The sequence below is a fragment of the Motacilla alba genome, chromosome Z (assembly GCF_015832195.1).
Source record: "Motacilla alba alba isolate MOTALB_02 chromosome Z, Motacilla_alba_V1.0_pri, whole genome shotgun sequence".
Taxonomy (NCBI): Eukaryota; Metazoa; Chordata; class Aves; order Passeriformes; family Motacillidae; genus Motacilla; species Motacilla alba.
Window position 1 is genome coordinate 3,323,334 of NC_052046.1, and position 26,033 is coordinate 3,349,366.

The 26,033-nt window shown below is 43.3% G+C and overlaps 1 protein-coding gene across 2 annotated transcripts in view; it reads right to left on the bottom strand.

The window, feature by feature from the left end:
• Positions 1-26,033, bottom strand: part of SETBP1 (SET binding protein 1) — a 268,091-nt gene that overhangs the window by 71,407 nt on the left and 170,651 nt on the right. For both annotated transcript variants that reach the window (XM_038123998.1, XM_038123997.1), the window contains one exon: positions 8,105-11,588. In XM_038123998.1, coding sequence (XP_037979926.1) covers positions 8,105-11,588 — 3,484 coding nt within the window. The remainder of the gene's footprint in view (positions 1-8,104; positions 11,589-26,033) is intronic.

The following is a 26,033-nucleotide window of genomic DNA, read 5'->3' on the forward strand; positions in this document are numbered from 1 at the left end:
CCTGAAGCCTCCTGAAGGCTGCACTGCGCCATGAGAGAGCTCGGTCAGACTCAGTGCAGCTGCACTATGGGGACCTATGGGGACCTATGCCCAGGTGCATGTTTTCAATGACAAATCACTAATGACTCTTATTATGAGTCCTTGGGTCTTTTCAAGTCATTGAGGTTGTATAAAAACTCTTCCATGGACAGTCAAAGCTTTTCTTTCCCATCCCTCCCCACAGCCCTTTATCTCTAGGGGAATTATTCTGACTTCCCTCTTGTGGAGACCTTAAAACAGGACATTCTTTCTCCTTTTGTTGTTCAACACCATTATTGCAATCATGCAGACTGAGGCCTTTCAAGTTTTCTCTTGCTGTGACACATGGATATAAAACTCCTGGAAGCAGCCTCAGATCATGTTCTGGAGGTCAGACCCCAACTCAGTTTTGCAGCTGAGTAGGTCAGGATGCAGGTTGCTCTGAGTGCATCAGGATCCCTCTCACTGACAGATGCCTTAAGTTCAGATTTTCCTATGCCCAGGTTTGAGTCACACTTACCAGCAGGTTTGTAGCAAATGTGCAGCCATGGTTCTGTTTTACCTCCTCCATGCATCAAACTGACCTCTTGCCTTGCACCTACACTATCAGTGCCAAGAAAGAGCACTGTGTACAGTCCAGAGCTAAAGCAAACAGGCTTCCCTCTAACTCTTCTTAAACTGCCACTTACACAAGTACCCAGGCTGGCACCATCAAAGGCTTAACAGACCCACTCCCTCTAAGCTAAAAAAATCTCATAAATGTTGAACTAAGGCTACTTTCAGCACCTGGCAGGTTGAACACAGACAAAATGGCCATGGCATGCCCAGTGTCCTGCTCTGGTGTGCCACCGAAGCTGTGGATGGAACTTTCCAGCCCCACACTGTCCTTCTGCCTCAGCAGATACTCCACTCCTGAAGTCAACCTCCCTAATTTCAATGGGGAGACGCTTGATTTATGCTGGGCTGAGATGAGAATCTGGCCATGGTTCTTTATCGCCTTTTAAAGCCAAGAGCCCAGCAGAGGCCAATTGTGTCTGACGTGAAGCAGCTGCACACCCAACGTGGAATCTGAACAACTTCATAAACTAGCAGTGGTCTGAATAAAAACTTCAAACAAGACGTTCTGGCATTGGCCAGAGAGAGTGAAGATAAATAGCTGGGAGACGCCAAGTTGTGAAGGAAGAACTGCTTGACTGTTGGACAAAGAGCAAAGTAAGAAGCAGAAATTAGGCAGGGTACTGGGAGGCTTGTAATACTCCCAAAAAGCAAAAGGGTCACAGAATTTAATTTGATTAATTCATTGCTGGTCTAAAGGACTTTGTACTGAGCCTCAGGCAGGGCAATAAACATACAATCATTAAGAGAGGAAATAAAAGTTAGGTTAGGTGATAAATAGTCCTGCTTCCTCTCCCACTCCAGCTTCCCTCCTGTTTCTTCTCTCCTTGGTCAGTGCAGACATTGGAAGCAACACAGTAAATCAAGAGGTAGCCTTAAAACAACAACAACAAAGACAAAACTCACTGCATTTAAATGGCCTTAGTCAAAACACTTTCAAGGAAAGCTTTGCTTCACTTTCCCCATCAGCAACATGCCCCTTTAGGATACACCATAGGCAGAGAGGACCAACAGTCATGCTGGCTTGCTGTCCTCTCCATAGGACTGACAGAAAACTAAGTGGAAAACAAGGGCACTTATTCGAAAGGGGCAGATAATGCTTCTGGAAGTAATTTCAGTAGTTTGGGTTTGCTTGGTTTGTTTGGTTTCCTAAACATTCAGGGTCCTAAACAGCTGTTTTGATGAATGTAACTGTATTTACAAATAATGGAGTTTTTTTTTTTTAAAGCTCTGATGGTAACTTTTATGGGCCAGATGGCACAAACACTCACCCTGTAACTGTACAGTACTTGTCCCTCATCACAGGACACAGTGGGAGGGACAAAAACCCCCACTAAAACTGGAGCTTGGAAAACTTTTGCAGCTGCTGGAAGCTGTGTAGGAGCCTGGGGTGTCTGAGGAAACCCTTGCAGAGGCAGAGCCGGGGAAGGGAGGGTGGTTGATAGCCCATACATCTTCAGTCAGTGAAGTTCTTACCTGGCTCTTCTCCCATCCACTTCAAGCACTGCCACGGTTCTAACGCTGCATTCACTGGGTTCTGGTGAGTATCAGAGCTCTCTGAGGCACTGTATGGCAGGAAACTGCTTTTATCCCCTTCACCCACTCAAACACTGAGGTTAACTGAAATTAGGACATTTTTTTCTGCAGTTACATGAGAAAACTAAGATATCCTGAAACTCCTAGACCATACATCAGTCTGTCCCTGAATTTATGCGCGCAGTGCCATACAAAACACAAGTCCTGTTGAGTCAGATCTTTGCTACTGAGGAAAGCCAGGTGACTTATTTATGTGTTTTTCTGGATATCTATTCAACTTCCTGCGTCACCTAGTATTCACTTCTCTCTTGTTTCAGTGTGCAAAGGTTCATCCACAGGTATATATGTAAGACCCAGCCAGAAACAGGCATTCATTTTATGTCTTGAAGCTGGTCAGGTGAGAGAATGTTCATTACACATGATGTTCATAGAAACACAGAAGCACTAAAGCTGGAGAAGGCCTCGAAGATCACCAGGTCCAACAATTCCCCCAGCACTGACAAGGCTCATCACTAAATCACAGCTTTTGCATGTTTTTTTTTGACACTTCAGGGACAATGAGTCCACCATTTCACTGGGCAGCCTGTTCCAATTCTTAAAAACATTTTCAGTGAAGAAGTCCTCCATAATATCCAATCTAAACATCCTCTGAAGCAACTTGAAGCCTTCTCCTCTTTTCCTATTGTTTGTTACCTGAGAGGAGAACGACCCCCACCTGTCTGCCCCTCCTGTCAGGGAGTTGTGGAGAGCCCAAAGCTCTCCCCTGAGCTTCCTTTTCTCCAGGCTGAGCCCTGCTTCCCCATCTCCCTCAGCTCCTCCTCATCAGACTTGTGCTCCAGACACTTCTCCACGTCTGTTGCCTTTCTCTGGACATGCTCCAGCACCTCAACACCTGTCTTGCCATAAGGGACCCAAAACAGTGGATCAAACTGCGTGGTTCTACTGTTTCCACTCTCACTGAAATAGTGTATTCACTGAAGAATAATGAACCAACGCTGTGATTCCAGACCTATGTAAAATATTTTTTTTTTTGTGGAAAGTATTATCATATGAAAAATCAGCGAAGTTTAATTAATAAGGCAATTGGCTAACACCATTTACCTACATCTGCCACATACATTTAGCATAAATATGCTTATCCACTACTGAGATACTGATCCCTTCTCAGTGTAAAACTGTGAGTGATCAGGGCTAAAGCTGATACTGATTCCTTCAAGAGTGAAACCAGCCCTGTACAAAACAAGTGAGGAGGAAAGGTCAAGCCAGAAATTAGTCAGAAGAAATTCAGCTAAGTAGCACTGCTGGACATTGAGGGGGGAAAGCCTGGGAGGCTTGTAGGTAAGTTAAGCATTAATTTATAAAGCATGTTTGTCATGCTAGTTATCCAGCATTTAGAGACTGATGATTACTGCTTTACTAATAGCTGCATATGATTAACTTTATATTCCTGTAAATATGCTATGTGTGGTGTCTGGGCTGCATCTGATAAAACCAATGAACTTCCTAGCTGATCTTTGAGCCGTGATACCCAACACACAAGCAAGGCAATCTTTGTTCATATAATCATAGTTTAAAAAAAAAAAAAACAACAAGAGGCATAAATAGTGTGACAGTAAAGTAGTACAGACCTTGATTAGTCTCACTAGAAAGAAAAGCAGCAGTGTAGCCCTGCATATAGCAACTCTCAACCTCTGCTTCACCTCCAGCTACATCCTGGCCTGCAGTGATTGTAACTAGGACATAATCTGACGGGTTGTACATGCAAATTGCCATCTTATCTATGCATCTTAAAAGGTTAAATGTGCTTTTCCTCATTATTCCTCCTAAGGAAAAAGGTACCAGGCAAACAATCTTGCTTTTTTTTTTCCTGTGGGATGAGCTATGGCATTGAGACTGCTCATAAGCAATGGAAGTCTCTTCTCCAGCATCATGAAACAGGCAGGCACATGACAAGGAGATGTGGAGTGTGCCACAAGGGCCTCTTTAAAACAGCTCTACTCTCAGTCTCCCCAGCCCAGCTGCAGCACCAATCTGTGACCTCTCTCTGGGTCCCTCACCTGGGGCTTCAGTAACTCCTGAAAAGCAGATGAAAGGCTCAGCCATCCAGCTGTGCACAGTGCCTCAGGTCACTCAGTGCCAGAGGGACCCCAAGACTGCTTTGCAAGTGTGTTGAGGTGTACCTCTGACTGTGGGAAGGAAGGAGTCAACTGAGCCAATGCTTGTGGCACACAGCTTGACAGCTAAGTCTAGGATGTTCCCAAGTGTCTGTGGCAAGGCAAAATCTAAAACACTTCCTGCTGTATTCTTGTCTGTAGGCCAGGCTAATGCCACTGGAATAGTCTTCAGCTAAAGAGAAAAGCACTGTTAAATCAGTTTTGATTAATTAGTCTTTCTAAATGCAGGAGGGTTGCATGAGCACAAGAAATTTAGCAAAAATAACAATTTCAGAAAAAGGCACCAGGATGCAACAGTACATGAGGAGTGGGTGGGAAGAGCTATTAACTTGTAATTATGAAAGGAAGGAGGAACACCAGAACAATGGTGTGGAAACAGGCCATTGGGAAAGCAGCAATATGCACTAACACTGCACATTGAGCCCAAAGTGTTCCCAAAAGGTGTACATTGGCTCAAAGCTCACAAGTTCTCCACTAAAGAATGGCCAGTGAGTCCAGGTTGGTGCAGGACAAGAAATAAACTTTTGTTGTGACCACCCAAAGTTACTTGTGACACTCCCTTAATGGGTCTGTTCACTTCAGGCACAGATTTCCACATCAAATTACAGAATCAAGGAATAGATTGGTTGGAAGGGACCATTAAAGGTCATCTATTTCCAAACCTCCTGGGCTGAGCTGGGACACCTTCCACTAGCGCAAGTACTGAAACCTCAGCCCAGTCCATGAACAATTCCAGGAATGGGATATCCATAATTTCTCTGGGAAATCTGTGCCAGCACTTTTCTTGAGCCAGGACTTCAACCAGCTTCTCCAAAAGGTATGAAGGACAACTTTATGGCCTATATCTATCTAGACAGTAAAATGATACCTAGGCTTAAACATTGCACAGGACTGTTTTCTACCATAAGCAGGACCACTATTCATCACCAAGGAACGCCAAACTTCTCGGAAATGGCTAAGTGCTGTCACAACAGAGACAAAAACATCAATTAACAACAATACAATGGTACCTGCATCTGCACACCACACTCAAACAAATTGCAGTGCCTGAATCACCAAAAAACCATAAATGGTTCTCTCATCCCTCCCATCACAGATACATCCACTGAGTGTGCGTAAGTTTTGCTACATATTTTATCTCCAGAATAATGCAATGAAGTTGCAAATGGCAGTACTGAGCACACCAAAATGCCACTGCAGTAGAGATAACACTGAAATTGTGATACAAATCTAATTTCAGCTTCCATCAGAATATTCAGGATGTCTCCTCTTATCTATATATTATTTTTAACTTGTGATAGATGACAAATACTGAAGGGAAAGAGCAATCAGGCTATGGAAGTTGCCTCTTGGGATGGACATACATGTTCTCACAGGGCTTTTATTTTTTTTTTCTTTTACCTTATATTTTTCTGATTAGTCAATCCCTGTTTAACCTCCTCAGGGAAATGCAAGGTGAGTGAGGAGGAAGAAGGTGAAGGTTATCATGGAAGAGAGCAATCCTCCCTCTGTGGGAACTGGTTAAATAGTTATGGCTAGACTCAAGTGCAGACCTCTGCTGGGAATCCCAGTGAAGGTCAAAGGCAGAGAGGAAAAAAGCTGCACTGAGATCTTAGGCATTCATAAGCACACAGATGTTTCTAGGCTTTAATGAGCAGTCTTGGCTCCAGGCTTTTCTTGGCAGAGCTGCTTAGTTTTAGTATTTTTCCTTGTAGTGCAAGGTATGGCTCTGGTTATCTGGCTCTGCTTAGCTAACTGCTGATGATTTTTCCATCTAAATAATAGCATGACAATGAAGAAATGGATTAATAATCTGAGAGGTGATGGATTAGGTCATAGGGAATGCTGTGTGGCTGTAAGCATGAAGAGCAAAAAAAAAAAAAACCAAAACAGTTTAAACAAGAGCTAGTTTAAAAAGTTTAAACTGCAAATCTTATGGCACTCCCATGACAAGTTCTAGCCCTCCATCTTGTACTTTTATTGTCATGGGGAATAAAGTGAAGGAAAATAACATGAATCGACTTTTGCTTTACTAATTCCATCTTCAAATTAGTCTGGTGGCAATCATGCCCCTACTTTGGAAACTAATTTGAGTTCAACACTGTTGGGAATTTTGACAGTTTGCTATGCCTTAGTGAAATATATTGAACATTACAGATTTAGCAAACATCTTCTGTTCAAAGAGCAAAAAGGCTACAAATGCAAAAGCTGTTACCAAACTGTGGAAAATGTGAACTTCCATTAAAAAAAAAAAAAAAATTGAAAAATAAGCTTGTTAAACACTTTGAAGCCTTTTAATCCTATGTGGCAGGACCCAACTTCCTTAATGAAATAGCCACTGCAGCACTTGGTGGAGAATGCCTTTGTTCCTTGTCAGGTATGTTGAAATTCTGATGTTCAGAAACTTATTTTTGGATGTTATCATCTTTTGACGTCGCAACAGGTCTAATATGATATCATGAATGTGAATGTTTCTTGGGGTAATCTGTCATTTCAGACTGCTTTTCACTACTGTATTTTAGATTCTGGTCTCAGTGAAGGAATTGGAAATGTTTAGGTGGCTTAAGCATGAGCAGTCTTTGGAACTCGATCAGTTACAAGTCAGTAAAAAACTTTAGAGCCTTTCATTGGCAAGTTGTACAAATTCTCTACTCCTGTGTTCTCAGTTAATTTTATTTTAATTTTGAAGGCTATCAGCTACTTTTCTTTGAAGCTCTTTTTAAGCACATCAGAATCTCATCCACCACTAGTTGGTTCAGAAAAGTTCACCCTTTCCCAGAGCTAAGTGTGAAATCTGCTTTGTCATAAATATCTGATGGTGTAGAGGCACTGGGCTTGCTCCCAAGCTAAATTCATTTGTAATGCACCAAAACACCTGCCTCTGTGTCATCACAAAAGCAGCTCCCTATTGTAAAGTACAATTCAGTCTCTCAGGCAAGATTCAGATTCCCTTTTTCCCCACTCTGCAGGAGAGGAACAGATGTCCTTAGCAGCTGAAAGGAGCTTCCTCCCTCTTCATCTACCCAGCTTATATTTCCAAATCATGAGACCTAAAACTCTTCAGAGTCCATTGGAAAGGGTTTGTTTCCATGACACCAGTCCCTTCCCACAGCCACTCAATGCTCAGGGTAATTATTTTACATGACACCCGCGGACTGGAAGTGACAGATTTGCATTAGGACTGTACCCAGGATCTCCAAATATTCAGCCCAGCCATCACCATGGTGGATGCCTCTGGATCAGCAGTAGAACACATTAATGGGACGCAGACACAGCTTCATACCTTCCCACCTGTCTGGCCCACCCCATCAACTAATGGGTTTTGGTCACGTCAAGGGCCAGAGCAGAGACTCCCTGCTCTTCTCCCAAATGCTGGACAGTGACTTTGATCATGTGACGTTAGACACTGACTAGAGGGACGACCACCTTGCCAGCAATTGCTGCTGTTGCAGAATGCAATGGTCAGATTTTAGAAAGTGCAACAAGCTGTGAGAAATAGGGGAAGGCAGGACAAATATTTATAAAAGTGCTGTGTAACAACTCAAAGACTTGTAAAACTTTGGGCTTAAGATGTGGCCAACTTTCTTGTTGATCTCCCCTAAGTTTGGATGAAGAATGACAGTCAGATCTTTCTTCACAAAAGGCAGAAAAGTTATTATCACATAAATGTATTTGCTGTAAATGGTGAGTCCCTCTTTGTTCAGCATTGAAATTCAAGTGCAGTAAATAGTCAAAGTAAAATGGAACTAAACAAAGCTTACCTGAAGAGGCTGAAGAATCAAAAGTACTTCTGTCCTTCCTATTTGTCTTGAAGGGCTGAATGTCCTTTTCCCTGTAAGTTCCAAAGCCTTCAAAGCTTCTTCTTTTATTCCCACTTGCATCATTGTCCCGCTTCTCACTTGAGGAATTTATTTCACCAAACATGTCCAGGGACTCTGACCTTCCATTACTCTCAGTATTACCAGAGTATCTCTTTGTGCAAGAGTCAATGGGATCACTGCTTGAGTCACTTTTATCTTTACTCTGTGACCACTGCTGGGCATCAGAAAGTGATAGCGTAGACAGCGTATCCACTTCAAAGTTACTTTTTGAGCCTTTGTGCCCGGTTTCACAATGCTGGTGCTTCTGCTTCTCCTTATGCTTGCTCTTCTCGTTGAGCAAGGACAGGTCTTTGTCTGAGCCACTCAGCCTCTCGCTGATGGCGTGGCTGGAGAAGCCAGTGGACTTGCTAGCAAAGAGACCACTCAGGTCTTCGTGAGTGCCCAATATCCGCTCATCCTTATGCTTGTGCTTATGTTTGTGTTTCCTTTTGTGAAGTCGGCCGCTTGAAAGGCTCGTTCCTCCAACCTTTGGAGGAGCCAAGGAGGACTGCATGTCTCCAAGGCCCATTCCCACAGGGGTTTGTAGGTGCACTCCGTGTTTTGCTTTGTGTTTGGCAGTGGTGGACATCTTCATATGAGAGCTTGCATGGAACTGGGGTGGGGGCACGGTAGGTCTCATAAATGGGGAAGCCGCTCCAAGCGTGTGAGACAGGTACAAAGGAGCTGGATACTGACCGTAGTAACCAAGATTCATCATAGGCATTGATGTGTAAGGCATTCCATAGGGTGCATAGTAACTCCCACTGGGAATAGGGTAACCGAACCCTTGTAAAAAAGGCACCTTTGTCATGGTGTCATTGGTTTTGGCAGGTCTACCACGCTTCTTCTTAGACTTCATATCAGAGGTCCTGCGAAGATAGAGCAATGGGTCATACTGGATATATGGCACAGGGTAGTAGTGATCAAAATTAATCCTGAAGATGCTGGGATATGGATTTTCATGATAAAATGTATAACTTCTATGGGAAATCCTGAACACTTGAAACTTATTGATGAGTTCCTCAAGGTCTGCCAGAAACTGGAGGTCATCTCTGTTCTGCAGGCTTTTCCTTTTCCTCTTGTGCTTTGGCTTTTTAATACTTTCGTGAGAGAGAAAGTTATCCACAATGAGATGCTTCTGCCGGTGACCATGCCTGTTCTTTGTGCTGGTGTCAGATGGGATAGCCTCTGGATTGTCCAGGGTGCAGAAATCAAAGGAGTATCTCCGGCGGGATTCTGAGCTTTTCTCGGCTTGGTCAGAGGTACTGTTGTTGTCTGTACCTATCCCACTGTCGCTTGGTATGGTTTCCTCACTGTGAGACTCGCTCACTGGCGACAGCGTGACTTCTTTCAGAGAACCTATTTCACAGAGGTGAGAAGGTGAATTAGCCATTAGCCTGGGTGGAGACAGCTTCCAAGTTCCACTGTGCATTCCTTTCTGGGTTTTTGTAGGAAGAGCACTGATAGGTTGAAGATTTGGCATAGTTTTTAACTCTGAAAAATTAGTTTCAGTGCTTGCAGGGCTGAGGTTGCCGTTGATCCCCACTAATTGTGTTGAAAGCGGATGAATAGCTGCTGGTGACGATGCCACAAGTGACTGCAGGTTGGAAGGCACTGCTGGGTTTTCTGGCTGGCTGGAAACAGGCCTTGAGTGCTTGATGGCTGTCTTAGGTTCTTCCGGCTGAGGCTGCAGCTCTGCCCTTGGCTTTCTGCCCCGTTTTTTACCAATGTAGATAGTCCCCCTCTTGCTGACATTGATCTGCTTCCCTAGCCTGGCATCAATGGTGGTCGGCCCAGCACTAGTTGGTGGCTGGACTTTTGCTTTCAGAGCTATGCTGCTGGAGCAGGAGGACAAGATCTGATTGAGAATATTCTTCCTCTTGAGGGTTTTCATTTTGTTAATGGTCTTGATGGTCTTCTTATCCAAGACCCCAAGTTTCCCGACCTTTTTGTGAAATTTGAGTTCACTGATGGACTTGTCCTCTCCTGGAACCATCTGGGCAAACTTGGCCAGATTCCTTCTCCTCTTCCTTTTCTTTGTTCCTGGAAATTCACGATTGATTGGGCTCACTGGGCTGGTGGAAGTCCCCTCATGAATGGTTTCAACAGTGAGCAAAGGCTGTTTCTTTGGTCGTCCTCTTTTTTTCTTGACAGGTGTGATCACAGTAAGACTGTCTGTATTGGTATACAGAGGGCTGGATGGCGTGATGGGATAGGCTGAAGGAGGCTCCACCATCAGCTTCTCAGACGTCGTCAGGGAGGTCTCCCGAAGAATAGATTTAGGTTTGCTGCAGGTCCACCGACGTTTAGCTGCATGTTTGGGGTGCTGGATGTCAGGTAATTTGCCAGCTGTGGAAAGATTGGTGGGTAGGAGAGTGGATGTCACAGGTAGAGGTTTTCTGGGTCGGGCTGCACTGTTAGGGGACGCTTTGTCTGTGAACACACCACTGTCAATTGCTACTAAGGGGGACTCATTTTCAATCACTTTTCCTGGCTTTACGGCTCGAAGATCTTTTTTACTCCCCTCTGGTTGAGAGCTGGTCCTGTTTGCCATTTCACTGCTCAAAGCAAGCACGGAAGGCAGGCTTTTCTCCTGGATAGTTTTCTCTATGGAGGATTTAATGGATTGCCTCTTTTTCCTTTTGTGGCCAGACGCATCTGTTGTCGGAGACTTTATTGGGATAGTAATGCGTACGTGATTGGTGTCGCTTTCACAAGTGCTGGCAGAAACGGGATTCTGCTTTGAGGGTGACATATCCAACATGCTGTCCATCGAGTAAGACTCCTTTTTCCCTTCCATGCTGTCATGGGATTTGCTGTCAAATGCTTTCTGAGCGCTCTTTACCCACTCCATATCTGTGGTTTGGATGGTTTGGCTCATCAAGTCCTTTTTGCTGGACTTCTTCTTCGTACTTCCAGCAGGCTGATCGGGGGCCTCCAGCTGCACAGCTCCCTCTTGATCTCCAAGAGGCAAAAGCCCATTGCACTCGGAGGCACTGCTCGGCTGGGCAGCCGTGCTGATGCCACTGGGCGACGGGACTGCGCTGCAAATCGCCAGCTCTTTACTACTGACCGACAGCTGCCCCCATGAGCTGCTGCTGCTGCTGCTGCTGCTGCAGGACTTCTTGGCCTGGGATTTGCTGTAGGAAACTCCTGGCTCCAGAGCAGAGACCTTGGTGGCACTAATTGCTTCTCTACTGGGCTCTGTGTTGATGAAGCAGCTCTGAGAAGCGGGTCCAGTGTCGGAGCTCACTGACCAGTCGATGTGGTGGTGCTGGTTGCTACTTTTCTGCTGGTGTTTTGATTTTAAGGTGTCACTGGTGAAGTCTTGTTGTAGGCCCGGATCATAGTGCAGAGCAGAATGTTTTTGTGGCCTGTCATAAACCTGGAAGGGAGCAGAAAATAAACAGGAAAAAATAAAATTAGTTTAGCAGCCCATTCATAACCACTGGCTGCAGCTCTTTATTTATGCAGTGAATAATAACAATGACTTTATAAGAGTAAGGAACCTTTATAAAATCTTCCTATACTTGAGCCAAATTTGCATTTAGATTTCATGCGCAGTAAACAAGTTTTGTTTGGTTTCCTTACTCTAAAAACAGTGGAAATATTTCTATAAATGCAAAATTACTAAGGGAACATATTCTATTGATTTTTAATTTAAAACACAAGTGAAATATCCCCTTTCAATGGATGAATGGTGCAACTCAACCTCCTGGTGAGAATGCCTTTTTCCTGAAAAATAATCACTCACAGAACTTGAGGCTCAACAGCAGCAATTAAATTCATTATTGTAAACAAGAAAACTGCAAAATTATCTTGGAAGTTGTAACAAACAAGAGGAAAACCCATGTGTCCACTTCCTTATGAAGGCAGATTCTGCAAAGATTTAACTTGAATTTCCACATGGAAGCCATCCCTGCATACTTAGTGCTTAAAATCATATGCATAGCGTCAAGTGTGTGAGGCACACTTGGCAGGTTCAAGATTTGCATTACTCCCTTTCCATTTTAAAACTCTGCTATTTGCAATGTTGGTGAGAGATATTTTCAACATGATTTCTACTCTGACAGGAGCTCTTCAAGCCGCAGAGGTTACAGCAAGGGCAGAATTATGCTGAAGAGTCTTCCAGAGCAAAAGAAACTCTACTGTTTTTCTCTTGGTGAGCCTCCAGCTGAAAAAAAATTGTTTACTTCAGCTGTAACTTTTTCCTTTTAAAGCAAAAGTATCTATCTATTTGTTTTTTACTTTCTTTGGTTGATCTGTTTTGGGTTTTTTTTTTGATTTTGCAGCTTTATTTTGTAAAGCTCTGGGTCAGACCATACAACTGCTTTTGTACAAACTACTGACACTGTTGTGAATGTCAAACAAATGATGAGACTGAAAATAAAAACAAAACCAAGGAAAGAAAAGTAGATGATAAATTCTGTGTGCTTTGTGTTCCTTCAAACACCCTGTTACAATTAAGTTTCTATCAGTAGCCCATTAGATCTCCCTTTAGAGTGTTTGCAATACAAATTTTGGGGCAAGCAGGCAAAAGGGAATAAGAGGGCTCTGAGTTGGGAAAATTAGGCATCCTTAGTTCTGAGGAACTTCAGAGAAGTTTTAAAAGACAACCCCAAGCCCGTGGCACATTATTTAGTGGCCACTAAACATGCACATTATTGACAAATTGATGCTGAGCTATCTTTCATGCCCATATAAATATAGACATGTGGCTTTTCTGGAATAGGCAATAATGATGGAGTTGTTCTGGTCCATTGTCTGAGCAGCAATCAGGGAGTCTTAAATCCTGTGGATAGTTCAGCTGTCACACACATGGACCAGCCATGCTCAGGGAAAACAGAGATTTCCAGGAATTGTGGAGTGAGAGAATGAAAGCATGCAGCTGTGGTGGAGCTGCAGATGTCGTGGATGAGCAACACCCGGCTTCCTCAGCCTGAGAAAATAGCTGAAAGCATAAACAGCCCTTGGGGAATGAATCCTTCTCCTCCTCTTCCTCACAGTGGCCTCCCACACACGAGCCCTGCAGCACACAGAACACACAACCCACACTGATGCCCTCCCTCTGAAAAGGGGGCCCATCCATGTCCATAACTTGGGATGGGTCCAGGGAGGGGAAACCAGCAGCACCAGCTCTGGAGTTTTACAGCTTGTTTTATTTAAATTATTTTAAACTGATCCCAAAGCTCCTGAAGTCCATTTTTCCTGGGCCACTTGGGCTTCTCCGGCTGCCCAGCCCCTAGGCTGGGTGTCCAGGCACAAGGAGGTGGGCAGGCCATGCCCTGGTGATGTCCCAGGGGAAGATGGCTGTGCTTCACTCCAGCCTCACAAAAAACTTCATTTCCCCAAGGAACCACAACTCGTGATGTGGAGAAGCCCTGGAAATGCCGGGCTGAGGCATCTCTTGGGCCCCAGCACCCACACTGAGGCAGGGCCAGGCTGTTCCTGAAGAGATCCCAGCCTGCTGGCTGCAGCCAAACCAGCTTCTTACACCCACGTTACTTCCAAGTGCTGAGCTGTGAAACTAAATGACCTGAAACGTTTCATTTGGAAGAAAAAAAACAAAACAAAACAAAACAAAAAGATAAGAAGGAGGGTTGCAGCAGGGAACAAAAACATCACACTCTGGCAGCATCCTATTCCCTCCATATCTATCACACACATGGAGATCCATGGTCTAGAAGGAGAAATAATCTCTGATCTGTATTTTAAGGCAGTTAATAAGGGCTCAGAATGGAGAGGCCAGCTATAGATCAGCAATGAATGCTGATATATGGCTTGGCTCCTCCAGCCTCATTCCTTTGGCCTGTACATTACATAGTGATGATGCAACTCCCAGCACATCCCTAATGATAGCCCTGTCATTGCTCCAGCAACGCAGGCCACCACCACATCGATCTTAAAATTCATGAGAATGATATGCCTATGTCATCAAAGGTGCCAGCTCTGGAGGCATTCAATCATGCAGATAAGCACTCCAATTTCAACAGGCCTTCAAAAAATGACCGGTCTGCTGGATCAGGGGACTCCATTTCCTAAGCAGGATGTCAGAACTATATATCTGCCTAAGCACATTACAGTCTGCTGGGTTTCCTCATGAAACTTCTTCCAGTGAAACGTTTATTGGCTCTACCTTGCCAGAACATCCATACCACCCAAAAATAATTCCTCTGCAGCACAGTGACTAGAGACAGTTTTGCTGCAGCAGGTTGGGTTTCAGTGGCTGAAATGGATATGTGGGGACTGTTTACCTAAAAGCACTACTAAATCAGTTGAAAGTAATGTGGCCAAGTGTATTTTATTCCCCATGTATTCATCTGGGCTGCTGTTTGATCTCATTGGTTCTAATGCTTAGGCTTCAGTTTTCCCTGCTGTGTGAGCATCATCCCAAAAAGCCAATGAGGCCTAGCTCAGCTAAGCCAAGACTGCTAAGCTGACAGAGATGTCAGACCTGTCAGGATGGTAAGGGAATCTTAAGAAACTGATATCTTGATACCTTTCACCCAAATTCTTTACTTTATTTGTCAGTAAGTATGTAACACACTCCAGCTCCATGGGGCTGTTGGCTCACACAGAGTTCCTACGGCAGCCAGCTGAGACCAGCATTAGGAACAGTGGGCTTTTTTTCATGAAAACAGAAGGATTTATCTGTATTTACTTTTTAGTTTATAAGACCCTAAAAATGCTTCAAACTTCAGTGCTGGCCTCTGCTTGTCATTTGCCCTTTCATTAAATGGGATTTTCTTCCACAGCCAAATATTCTGCACTGAGAGTCTGCTCCTTCTTCTTTTATGGAAGCAGAAGTGTAAATTAACTCATGTAATTTTACTACTGCTCAGCATACTTGGTCAATATTTCTCTTCATATACAGTTTACAGAATGTTTTTAGTAGGTTAAATAATCCGAACTTTCCTTTAAAGAAAACAAAATACACAACAAGAAGATGATAGCTTTTGTAACTACAAAAAGGCTTGAGCAACCTGATCCAGCGCGTCTAAACCTTAGACTATAAGAATAAGATTAGAATCCTCTTATTAGTAGATTAAGATTAGAATCCTCTTATTAGTAGAATAAGATTTGAATGACAAACTCCTGAGTTTCAGGCCTCAGCCCTGGCAGTGGTGGGCAGATCTGTGAGCAGGATAGATCCCATACACTGGCGAACACTGGTCACAGACAAGAAGAGGTTTTATGCTGTGTCTCCAATCCTGTGCAACCCTGCACCTGCAGATGTGATTTGTCCCCAAAACAGTTTTATTCTGGTATGCAGCCCTTGCAGCTGAGGAGATGATGCTGTACCAGTCCCAGGATGGGGAACATCCCACTCTGCAAGTAGCACCCAGCAACAGAATCTATCCCCCAGGGACTCTTTTAGGATGCTTCAGTCTGCATACTTGTTCTCATGACTGAGCTTCCATCCAAACCCACACGCTGCTTCCAATCCAAATGCAAAAACTGGGGGGAGATGACAACAGCAAAATCAATGGTCTGGTAATATAATAACAATTATTATATATTAAAAAAAAACCAACTTTTTTAAAAATTACAATAAAATATACATTTAGAAAACCCAACACCTGAAAACAAAAAAATCTGAGTGCTTAAAGGGATGGTTCCCTCCTACTCCAAACACACCTTTTTTAGGAGGTAACACACATAAAGCTTGTCAAGAATCTGGCTTGCAAATCAAAGTTAATACTACAACGCCCCCTCTTTAAATCATTCGCAGATCCATCTGTGTAATGGCTCCTCAAGTGTAATTCCCTATTAAGAGGCTTTATCTGGAGAGATAAGCAGCTGGTTCCCATGTCACTAATTGCTGTCTGCTGTGATTTTAAAACATCTGCACCATTGTGCTCTTCATTTTCATATTCTAATCACCCTGAAACTTGAAAAAGGTACATCATTGATTGTTTCTGTGGGTTAATTAGTACACAGTCTCCTTGTAGAGACAATTTAAAGGCAGTCAGAACCTCAATCAGCAAGTTTGTTTTAAAAATTAATAACATGAGGAGCGTCTGTGGGGATTGGCATCCACAGTGACACATCAGTGTGCTCTGAGGACATGCCATCCTTTGTTATCTTCTTCATAGGGATGGAAACAAAATTGAAAAAAAGAAAAAAAGAAAAAAAGAAAAAGAATAAAGAAAAGAAGAGGAGGAAGGTCTTCCCTAAATGCATATTGTCACTTAAAACAGGGTATTGGGAAGTGCTTTCTTTTATCTCAGGGCCACCCCTGCCTCACCAGCAAGAGCAAATCTCAACAAATCAAAACATCACATTAAACCTCTGTGTGGTCTAGGAACTTGTAAGCATTTTTGTGTCAATTTTGCCACCTAGGAGCTGGCATGTCATGGGAAATCCATGGGGTGAACCTGCGATGTATGGGGGCACATGCTCTGCTTTTCCCCCTGAGCTGGAAAGGTGCTGGATCCCCAGGTGCTGTCTCCTACTCATGCAGAGGAGGGTTTTAGCTCAGGCACAGCAGTTTGCTGTGGCAGAGGTGCTTCATGCAGAGTGAATCTTCCTTGTACCCAGCCAGCTCAGAGGGAAGGCGAGCCTGAATTCAGAGCTGCTTAACTTGGGTTTATACCCAAAAGTACTCCAGACAATCCTTATAACAGAACTTTGGTGTCTAGCAAACTGTCAGCCTGAGATGTTCCAAGCTGAATGAATAAATCTGCAGGCACTGACTGAAAATGCAATTGGCATTCTGAAAAATCATTCTCTGTTCTTGTCCCGAGTTCCTAAAAACTGGAGAATCTCCAAATTATTTGTCCCTCTTGAAAAAGCTTTCTCTTTAATTTCTGCTTCCTAGACATGCATGAACACATGTTACTAGAGAAGAAAAAACCCTTTGAAAGAAAGAAAAAAACCTGAGATTTCTAGCTCCAGCACATGAATAAATAATCTTGGCTCAGCTCATACTTTTGCTCAAAATTGAGCATTTCCCCTCATGTCCCAGTGGGATGGCTGTAAACTGCTCACTTGCAGGCTCTAATCAGAGCTACAGGTTGGAGATATTTCATGTCTTTTGGTGAGTGCACTGAGCTTTCCCAGGGCAGAATTACTCTGTAAATAAAAGATGCCAAGTGGAGGAGACAGCAGGCTCAGGCAAATATAACTCTGGCCTGATGACTTACAGGTTGAGCAGTCATGGACATGAGGTGTGAGGAGCCTGTGATCAAGTCTAGTCAGTTCATAACTGCAAGTCTCTGAAATGGTCTTAGGAATTTCTTCGGGTCCTCAGTGACTCTAGCCATGGATGAGGGATACAAACCAGAAAATGACACTTGCTGAAAGTACAAACAGTGGAGTCTGCTGAGGGGCTCCACTCAATCTAGTCAAAACTGATGCAGGGTTTTAATTAAAAGTGATACACCAATAGAAAATACATCAGCAACAGTAACATGAAATGAATTGCTATGGTTCCAAAATAGGGCATTTTCCAGAGTACTGTTGCAAATTTATCACTCCCAGAGTTTATTCCTTCTGTATCTCCCAGGGTCTCAAAGAGCACAAAGCCCAAACAACCATCATGCTCACAGGAGTGTGGATCACAGAATCATAGAATGGTTTGGGTTAGAAGGGACCTTAAAGATAATCTAGTTCCAACCCCTTAACATTCATCTGACATACAAAGAGAGGCAGGAATTAATGTGAAAATGCCCATGAGAGCACGACACAGCATGGGGTGGGAGTCGGTTAATTAAAAGCCAAGCAACACCTCTTTGTGTCCATTCACCAAACAAAACATCCCAGACTGTGGAGTGTGTTTGTGCGATTGTGTCAATACAGAGAAACTGAAGTTCAGGCTTTGGCATCATGATTGTTTTGAGAATACCTTGTCTAAAGCACTTATCCAAGGAAAAGACAAATCAATGCAGAGATTACTGAACAGTACAAAGATGCTCCCATGGTTGTGAATTGTAATTTTTCATGCATTCCTGGTAAAGCGTCTTGATTTCCTAAATAATTCAGAAATTCCAAAGTTATTCCAAATTCATTTTGCTACCAACTTTAAACTGAATAATTTGCACACTGTTTCAATCTGCTGCTGCTTTGCAGACACTTCTATTTTCCACATGGAGGGATTGAGGATTTTATTTTGTCAAATTGCAGCAACATGTTGAATTTATAAAGGTAGGATTTGGCGCTGCAGGCTGATCTGCTCCTTACTGGTGGAATAGACTCATCGCTGCACAGATTTTCTTTATCAAATGTTTAAACAACCCTGTGCTTTTCAGAGCTTTGTATTAAGCACTGAGTCTGGGAAAACCCTAAACAATGGGATTTTTCTGTCATCTCCAACAAAGAACCCATCATCACTGACATAACAATGCAGTTTAAATATCGTGTTTAACCATAACACTGTTTGCCACCTCGGTTTAGGCAGCTGGGAGAGAACAATTGGGCTCCAGCTAAGGTGGACTACAACGGGGCTCATACAATTTTCCCCACTCAACTGCTGAGATCACCCTGGTTTGTCCTTGTTTGGCCTCAAGCCAGTGCGAGGATTTTTAGGCAAGTGTTTCAGACATCACATCCACAAAGCCAGGGCTCGCAGAGCAAGGCATCTTCGCTGAGCTGAGTGCTTTCATTTGTTCAAAACCCTTGCTAATGAACTTAACTGCAGGAGTGATATTAAGGCTTTATTATTCATATATAAAACATACTTCCATTCCTTCAGGAATGGTTAATTCTGTGGAGCTCAACCTGCTCACACCAGCGTGTCACTATGACATTTCTTGTCCAAGTTTCTACCTCATCTTGATATTCCACTTTCCTCTGCAATTTCAAGCTGTAGAGGACAACGCACATGTGTACAGTGGCTCAGCCAAAATAAAACTGCAGAAGGATCCCAAGACAGACTGGGACCTGCAGAAATGGGAGCATTAAGGGGTGCTAATCTCTGAAAGATTTGGTGTTTTCTAGGATGTTAATGCCAGAATCCCAGAATGACAGAATAGGGTGAGTTGGAAGGGACCCACAAGGATTATCGAGTCAGACTCCTGCCCCTGCACAGGACACCCCAACATCCCTCCCTGTGCCTGAGAGCATTGTAGAAGCTCTTCTTGAGGTCTGTCAGGTTTAGTGCTGTGACCACTGCCTGGGAAGCCTGTTCCAGTTCCCAACCATGCTCTGGGTGAAGAACCTTTCCTGATATCCAACCTAAACTTCCCCTGACTCAGCCTCAGGCCATTCCCTCAGGTCCTGTCAGTGGTCACTACGGAGCAGAGATCAGTGCCTGCCTCTCCTCTTCCCTTTATGAGGAAGATGTAACTGCACTGGGGTCTGACCTGTGTCTTCTCCAGCCAAACAGATCAAGTGACCTCAGCTGATCCCCATGTGGCTTCTCCTCAAGGCCCTTCACCATCTTAGCTGCCCTCAGCATGTCTGAGATTGCTAAACTGGAAATAAGGATGTGAACAGCTGTGCACTTTAAATTTCTGCTATAATTTTTAAAAGCCTGCAGTTCTTAATTTGCATTGAAAGGTTTCTTTTATCCTTCATTTAATATAGGAATTGCAGCATTACCTTGAATATTCTTTTTTTTTTTTTTTTTTTTCTGAGGGATGGGAGAAATATAAATGGCTTTTCCATCGAGGCCAGTGATTCTTTCCACTAGAGTTAAATAATTTGATTATAAATTGAGTCCTTAAATGTCAAGGAGATGCTGAATTCACCTGAAAACAGGCATTTGGGGAAGCTCATAAAAGCTGTGAGCTGCAGTCAGTTAGCTCATCATTCTTTTAGCATGCACTTCATTTAGCAGTTACTGACCGCCAGATTAATTCTTTCAAAGCATCTTGATTGCAGCTAAGGTCTAGCATGGAGTATTAAATGTGCAACAGCATTAGAAAAAAAGTCCAGAAATCTGCCAGAACATCTATCAGGAGCAGCTGGGTTATAAACCCTTTGGAAATTTGCAGGATGGGTCAAATACACAGTGTCTTCTGACTTCCCTGAATGAAGATCTGAGTCCTGTTCCATGAATTCAGTGAGAGCATTGCTTGTGCCTTCAGCAAATACACTGTGAAAAGATGAACTCCATTGACCTGAACCAAAACGGGGGAGGTTAATTTCCTTTGCAAAGTCTGCTTAGAGAGGTCATACGTGGTGAATTTCTGGCTCCACTGGGCACACCAAAGAGCCACTGCACTTTGTGCAAAGCCAGTGGGTGCTGTGGGGTGTACACATCCGCAGGCAGGATGTGCTCTGGATCCTCCCAAAAAGCTGGTCTCAGATCAGACTGCAAAGTGGGCTTCTGCTTTGTTCTCAGCAGTAAAATCATACCTTTCTGACAGAAGGGAATAGGAACACTCTCATCTTCCCTTGCACACTGAGTGCAGGGAATATCAATCCCAGCAGACATGAAGTGGAACCTATTCCATTTGCGAAAGGCAACAGGATGAGTGGCGCTTTAGGAGATTTATGCTCCAGTTTCCCCATAACACGTGACTATTTTTCACCACTGTTATCTCATAAAAAGTGATTCGTCTCCTGTTTTGCCTAGAAACCCAGGAAGTGATGGCTGGGGAAATTTCCTTGCACACCTTGAAGAGGCCAAAGCATGGCAGACATCTCTGTTTCTGGACTAGAGATGATGCCCCTGTGACAGAGTTGTTGAAGATTTTTTTTTTCTTCAGTCAGGGGATTTTAAATGCATGGGATCTTCAAGGAATGATGGAAGAAAGGTTTGGAGAAGGATGCCCAGCAGTGCACTGGGACTCCTGGGGCATGGACATTTGCTGCAGGAAGAAAAATGCTCAGCTGCAAGTCCTCTTTCAAGACCATAGAAGAGGTGATTTTGGACAGCTGCAAAATCACAAGCTGCCCTGACTAAATCTGACTGCTCTCCTATAAGAACCAATTTCACCATCCCCTGGATTTGACTCCCTGCAGATAACTCTTCCATACAGATGTTTTTGCAGGTTCCTCACCACACCTATAGCCAAGTCTTTCCCAATAGGAGAAATTTAACCAGGCTTGTAGTAATGTACTGGAGCAACAAAAACAAAAAAATGGTGACATAAAATGTCTCTCTGGTGGTGCTAGGTGATGTGATGATGGTAGGTGCTGCATTTTTGGGACATTGCCGTGCTTTTCGTGAATGACACCTATCTCTGCTTTGATGTTCATCCCTCACCTCTCCTTCCTCCCCTCCCTCCCCAGCTATGACAAAATCACCTTTACTAATAAACCTCCAGCTCAAATAGCAGGTTTTATTTAGTGTGCCATAAAAACAGTCATTTCTCAGATCATAAAAAGGGCTCAACTGGACTGCATCATTTTGCTGAAGTGAGTTTTCTGGTGGAGTGATTCTCTCTTCTAAATGCCACAGTCCCCCACTACCAGTATTTATGTACCAAAATAAAATGCAATTTTCTGTATTTTATTAAGTGTGAATCTCCAGTGCAAATCCATTTGGGAGCTGATCCCAACATTTAATTGTCCTTTGCTTTTATACTTCAAGATATTTTCAAGAGTTTTCACAATATCACCAGGCTAAATACAGTTTTATTAAGGTACAACACCATCACTTTAAGGCCCTGACCAAGTTTAGGTTTGTCTTCTGCACGTATAAATCCACAGCAGCACAGAGCAGAAAAAGAAAGGGCAGGGAGCTGTGATCTAGAAAGGAAGATTGCAAAACACCCTGAGCACAGCTTAGTGCTTAAATGACCTCTAAAACTTCTCTGGTTTCTCACCCAACAAGTCAGGTGTAAAATGGAGCCCTGAGTCTCAAACCCACAAGGCTATATATGTAGCATTTTAATACAAATTCAGGCTTGGGATTAGCATCCAGGGCAGAACTGGCATCAGGAGAGCATCTAGGTAAAAAGTGGCCTATCCCATGCTGAGAATCTGCTCTGGAGAAGCCCTTACAGCCCTGAACCTGTGCATAAATGCATGATTTCTATGCACACACTCCACTTGGGATTGGCATCAGACCAGACAGAGCCATGGTGTGGTTCCACCAGCACCTCACAGCACTGCCCTTTTAATTGCCTTTGTTCTAGTAACTCACTTAACCACATTTCTTTTCTCTGTACATGTTGATGAAGCAAAACTATTCCCAGCCCTGCTATTGCTTCCTCTTAAATGCTGACTGCGTGCTTGAGTTGAGTAAGTCTATAAAAATACTGGCACTGAAGGTACAGTCTCCTATCCAAGGAGCTTGGCAAATGGGGTTAAATCACAAGCAGCAGGACTCATTTTAGATATCAAAGTGCACTTGCCCATTGCTAAGGGAGGGAAGCTATGCCTCTTTCTTTACAAAATGTACTTATTTTGGAGGATTGGAATTGGAAGAGTTTGGCAGAATGTGTTTCCAAGAGTTGGTTAAGGGGAGAGGGAGACTGGCTAACGCAGGGGTGAACCTGGTGTTACAAGCATCTGAGATACACAGCAAAGGGAATAAAAATACATGGGGAGAGCAGTGCCACAGAAGGTCCTTAGTTTAGCAGAGACACAGAAGTTAGGAAAACTGACATGACAAACAGGGCTCACACTTTGAGAAAGCATGTAAATAATCATGAGAGCACCTTATCACAGAAATCAATGGGTTCCCTAGACCTGGGAGTTTCTTTTAAATCTAGGCTGTGTGTTTTTCTGACAGCTATTGGACTTGGAACAGGAATACATTTAGGCAAATCCCCTGGTATGAGTCATGCAGGAGGTTTGACTAAGTGGTTCTTTCTAGTCTTAAAAATCTGTGACTATATAACTTCTCTAAATCCTCCAGTGTTTTGTCCAACCTGGTGTTAAGCAATTCCAGCAATGTGTCTTCAGCCTCTTCTTCTGGGAGTCTATATCCCAGCACAATAAATCTCACCGTTCAGAGTCTCTTCTCCCTTCCCCTGGAACCATTTCCATCCCTAGACATACCTCAGTTCTGGATTCATCCCAACGATTCTTCCTCATCCTTGGACCAAAAAGAATATTTCACATTTTTAAACTATTCATTTTGCTTGCCATATTCCCTGCTGCTGTAAAGCACTGTGTCCCATGGGTAAGACAGAGTTGATTTACTAGGAAGGGCCTTTCTGTCTTGGCAAACCCAGTGAGATGTGGTTCCCTCTGGAAAAAAAGATGGGCAGTGTTGTACCACACTTCATCCTGCAATGATGTGAGGTGCCAAAATATACCAGTTCAACACTCTCAGGCTACCAAACTGGCACAGGGAAAGTTACTGTGATTTCTGTTGCCATTCCTCTAACCTGGCTGAGCATGGACTTTTGAGAGGCAAATCTGTGTGAAATATTCCTCCAGGCTGACTCTGTCCTCGCCAAATAGCTGAGATTCGGCTCTGAGCTTTAAAAGGAGGCACTAAGGAACACCTGATCTGGATTCAAGCCCCAAAGATGTCTCTAAAACACTGCCAAACCAAAGCATGCTGAATGGGAAGAGTGGAAGAGTGAAGAACCCTGAAGTCAGTCTTAGACATTGGCTACAATTTTTTTCTTTTTCTTTTTTTTTTTTTTTCCTCCCTCCCCCCCCCCCCCCAATTTCAAATATAGAAGAACATATTGATTTGGTCTTTTCTGGTTTAAACTTCTCTGCTCTTCTGTATGCTGCATCACAGTCTCAAAACATGAGCCCAAATGCAGAGCTCTCTGAACAGTTGGAGACCTCTGCCTCAATCCAAATGTCACAGTTGGTGTTCTGAAGGGTGCTTTGAGGAGATTTTTTTGGGTGTGTGGGGAGAAAAAAGAGCAAAAGCTAAATCCCAAACCACTGTACAAAAGAGATGTATATGTTGAAGCCACTGTTCCAAAAACTATTCAGTGACTGCTTTAAAGATCCTTAGGAAAAAAAAAAATCTATTTTATTCTAAGTATTTTCCTAATAATCAGTAGAGTTTTTTTTTCTCTCTGTGTTTTTCCCCCCTTTGTTTTGCTTTCCACTAGACAATACACACAGTTCTGCGTTATCCCCCTTTAAGGATTTCTCTCAAGGATACACAGATATCTATTTTCTGGTACCAGACACAACAACCTTGTGAAATCAGGGCAGATTCATCACCCATCCTGCACACGACCTTATCAGCAGTTGCTATGGGTGGCCCCTGTGGAATACTGTGGAAAGGGCAAAGCTGGGAAATGTGCACTTTAAAGTGCCAGAGAATTTAGTTCAGTGTGCAGCACTTGTAATTTCTCCTGCTGCAGACTGCTCAGCTTGTTATGGATATCTGAGAATTCTCTTTTTCCCTGACTAGAGGTCATGAGATTTACTACAGTAAATTTTTTTTGTCCCCCCTCTTTTTTTTTTCTTCTGGAATAGGTAAGGCATAATTGAGGGTGTCAGCTTTCTTGCATTTATAATATCTCTAGAGATGAAGAGAGAAGTGAAATAGAGCTTCCTGCCACTCCTTTCCCCACATGTAACATATTTTGCATTTACTTGTACTGACAAAGGGAATATTTAAAGAGAAGGCAGTGTTGTGCTACATATTGGTATAGGAGGTATGAAAAAAGAAATTGACTGGGAAACACTCAGCTAGATGGACTGCAGCAGCAGATAATAAAAATTAAGGTTCTAGTTTCCTCATCATCTATATTCCCATCTGGTGGCATCTACTACTAAATATATCCAAAACATGATTTTTTTTCCTATTGATTTGATTGCCATTCTCTATACAGAACAATGGAACTACATTTTGTAAAAATATTACTTCATTGAGGAAAATCAGTGTTCTAGTTCATGTGGAGCAGAAGGCTACAAACCAATGCGAAAACAAGTAACTAAAGTTTATTACATCTCAGCATCATTCACACCAAGCAAAAATACCTGGTTGGTACCTCAAGTCAATCTTAAACAAATCCCAGAGCACTTCATGAAAGAAGCAGCAGTCATTATCCCACTACAGATGGAAATACTAAGGCTCAGTGATTTGCCCTAGGTATTTCATGTTCCTTGATGAGTACAACAGGGAGAATTTAGTGAGTATTCCTCACACTCATTTTTGCTGATGACCATGAAGATTCCCATGACCAAGGCCACAAGTTCACATTTCCAAGGCATTCTACAATCCAGACGAAAATGACTTTGAATAAATGAATATCTGGCTGGAGTGCAAACAAACTGATACCTTGCTGTATGAGTCTGAACGTGCCATCTAAAGTGCCTATTACAGGCACAGCTGGAATCCCTGTTTGCCAGAGGAGGAATAGCATGGATCTGTGTTTCAGCACAGCAGCACCTTTTCACGGCCTGTCAGCTGGGATTCCAGGAAGTCTCATACCTACAGGACTATGATTTCTGTGCTGCAAACCCATGAGAGTGTTCTTTTTAAAGACTTTTAGCTTTGCAGAGATAATGAAATGGATTATCCATGCACCTGCTGTTGCAGCATACCTGCGGTTCTCTACCTGCCGCGGTGTGTGCGTGTGAATGAGTGTGTTGGTGAGCATCTAATTTTAAAGAATGGGTTTTAGTATCACAGAATGAAACCCGGGGCAGATCCCTAGTCACCCACCCTTCAGGTAATTACACCAGGAAAAGCTATCAGGTATATCATCTTCTCACCAAGCAGAAGATATTGTGGCAGGCAAAAAGTGACCTCGTGTTTCTTATGCTCAAACTCCCAGCAATGTACAGCAACTTAAATTAGAACATGTGCAACATAATTAGGTTTTCTTCCCTTGCAGACTTGTTGTGCATCTCCTGTCTGAAAAGGAGGGGTCACTTCAGACAGAGGCTTCAGCTCAGCAGGGCTGTCTGCTGCTCACCAGGGCTTTGCTTCGAGCAAGCTAGAGGAAAGGCTGCAATTAAAGCAAAGACTTCATGCTTTTGGGGCTCCTTTCCTCTAGAAACAGAGTTT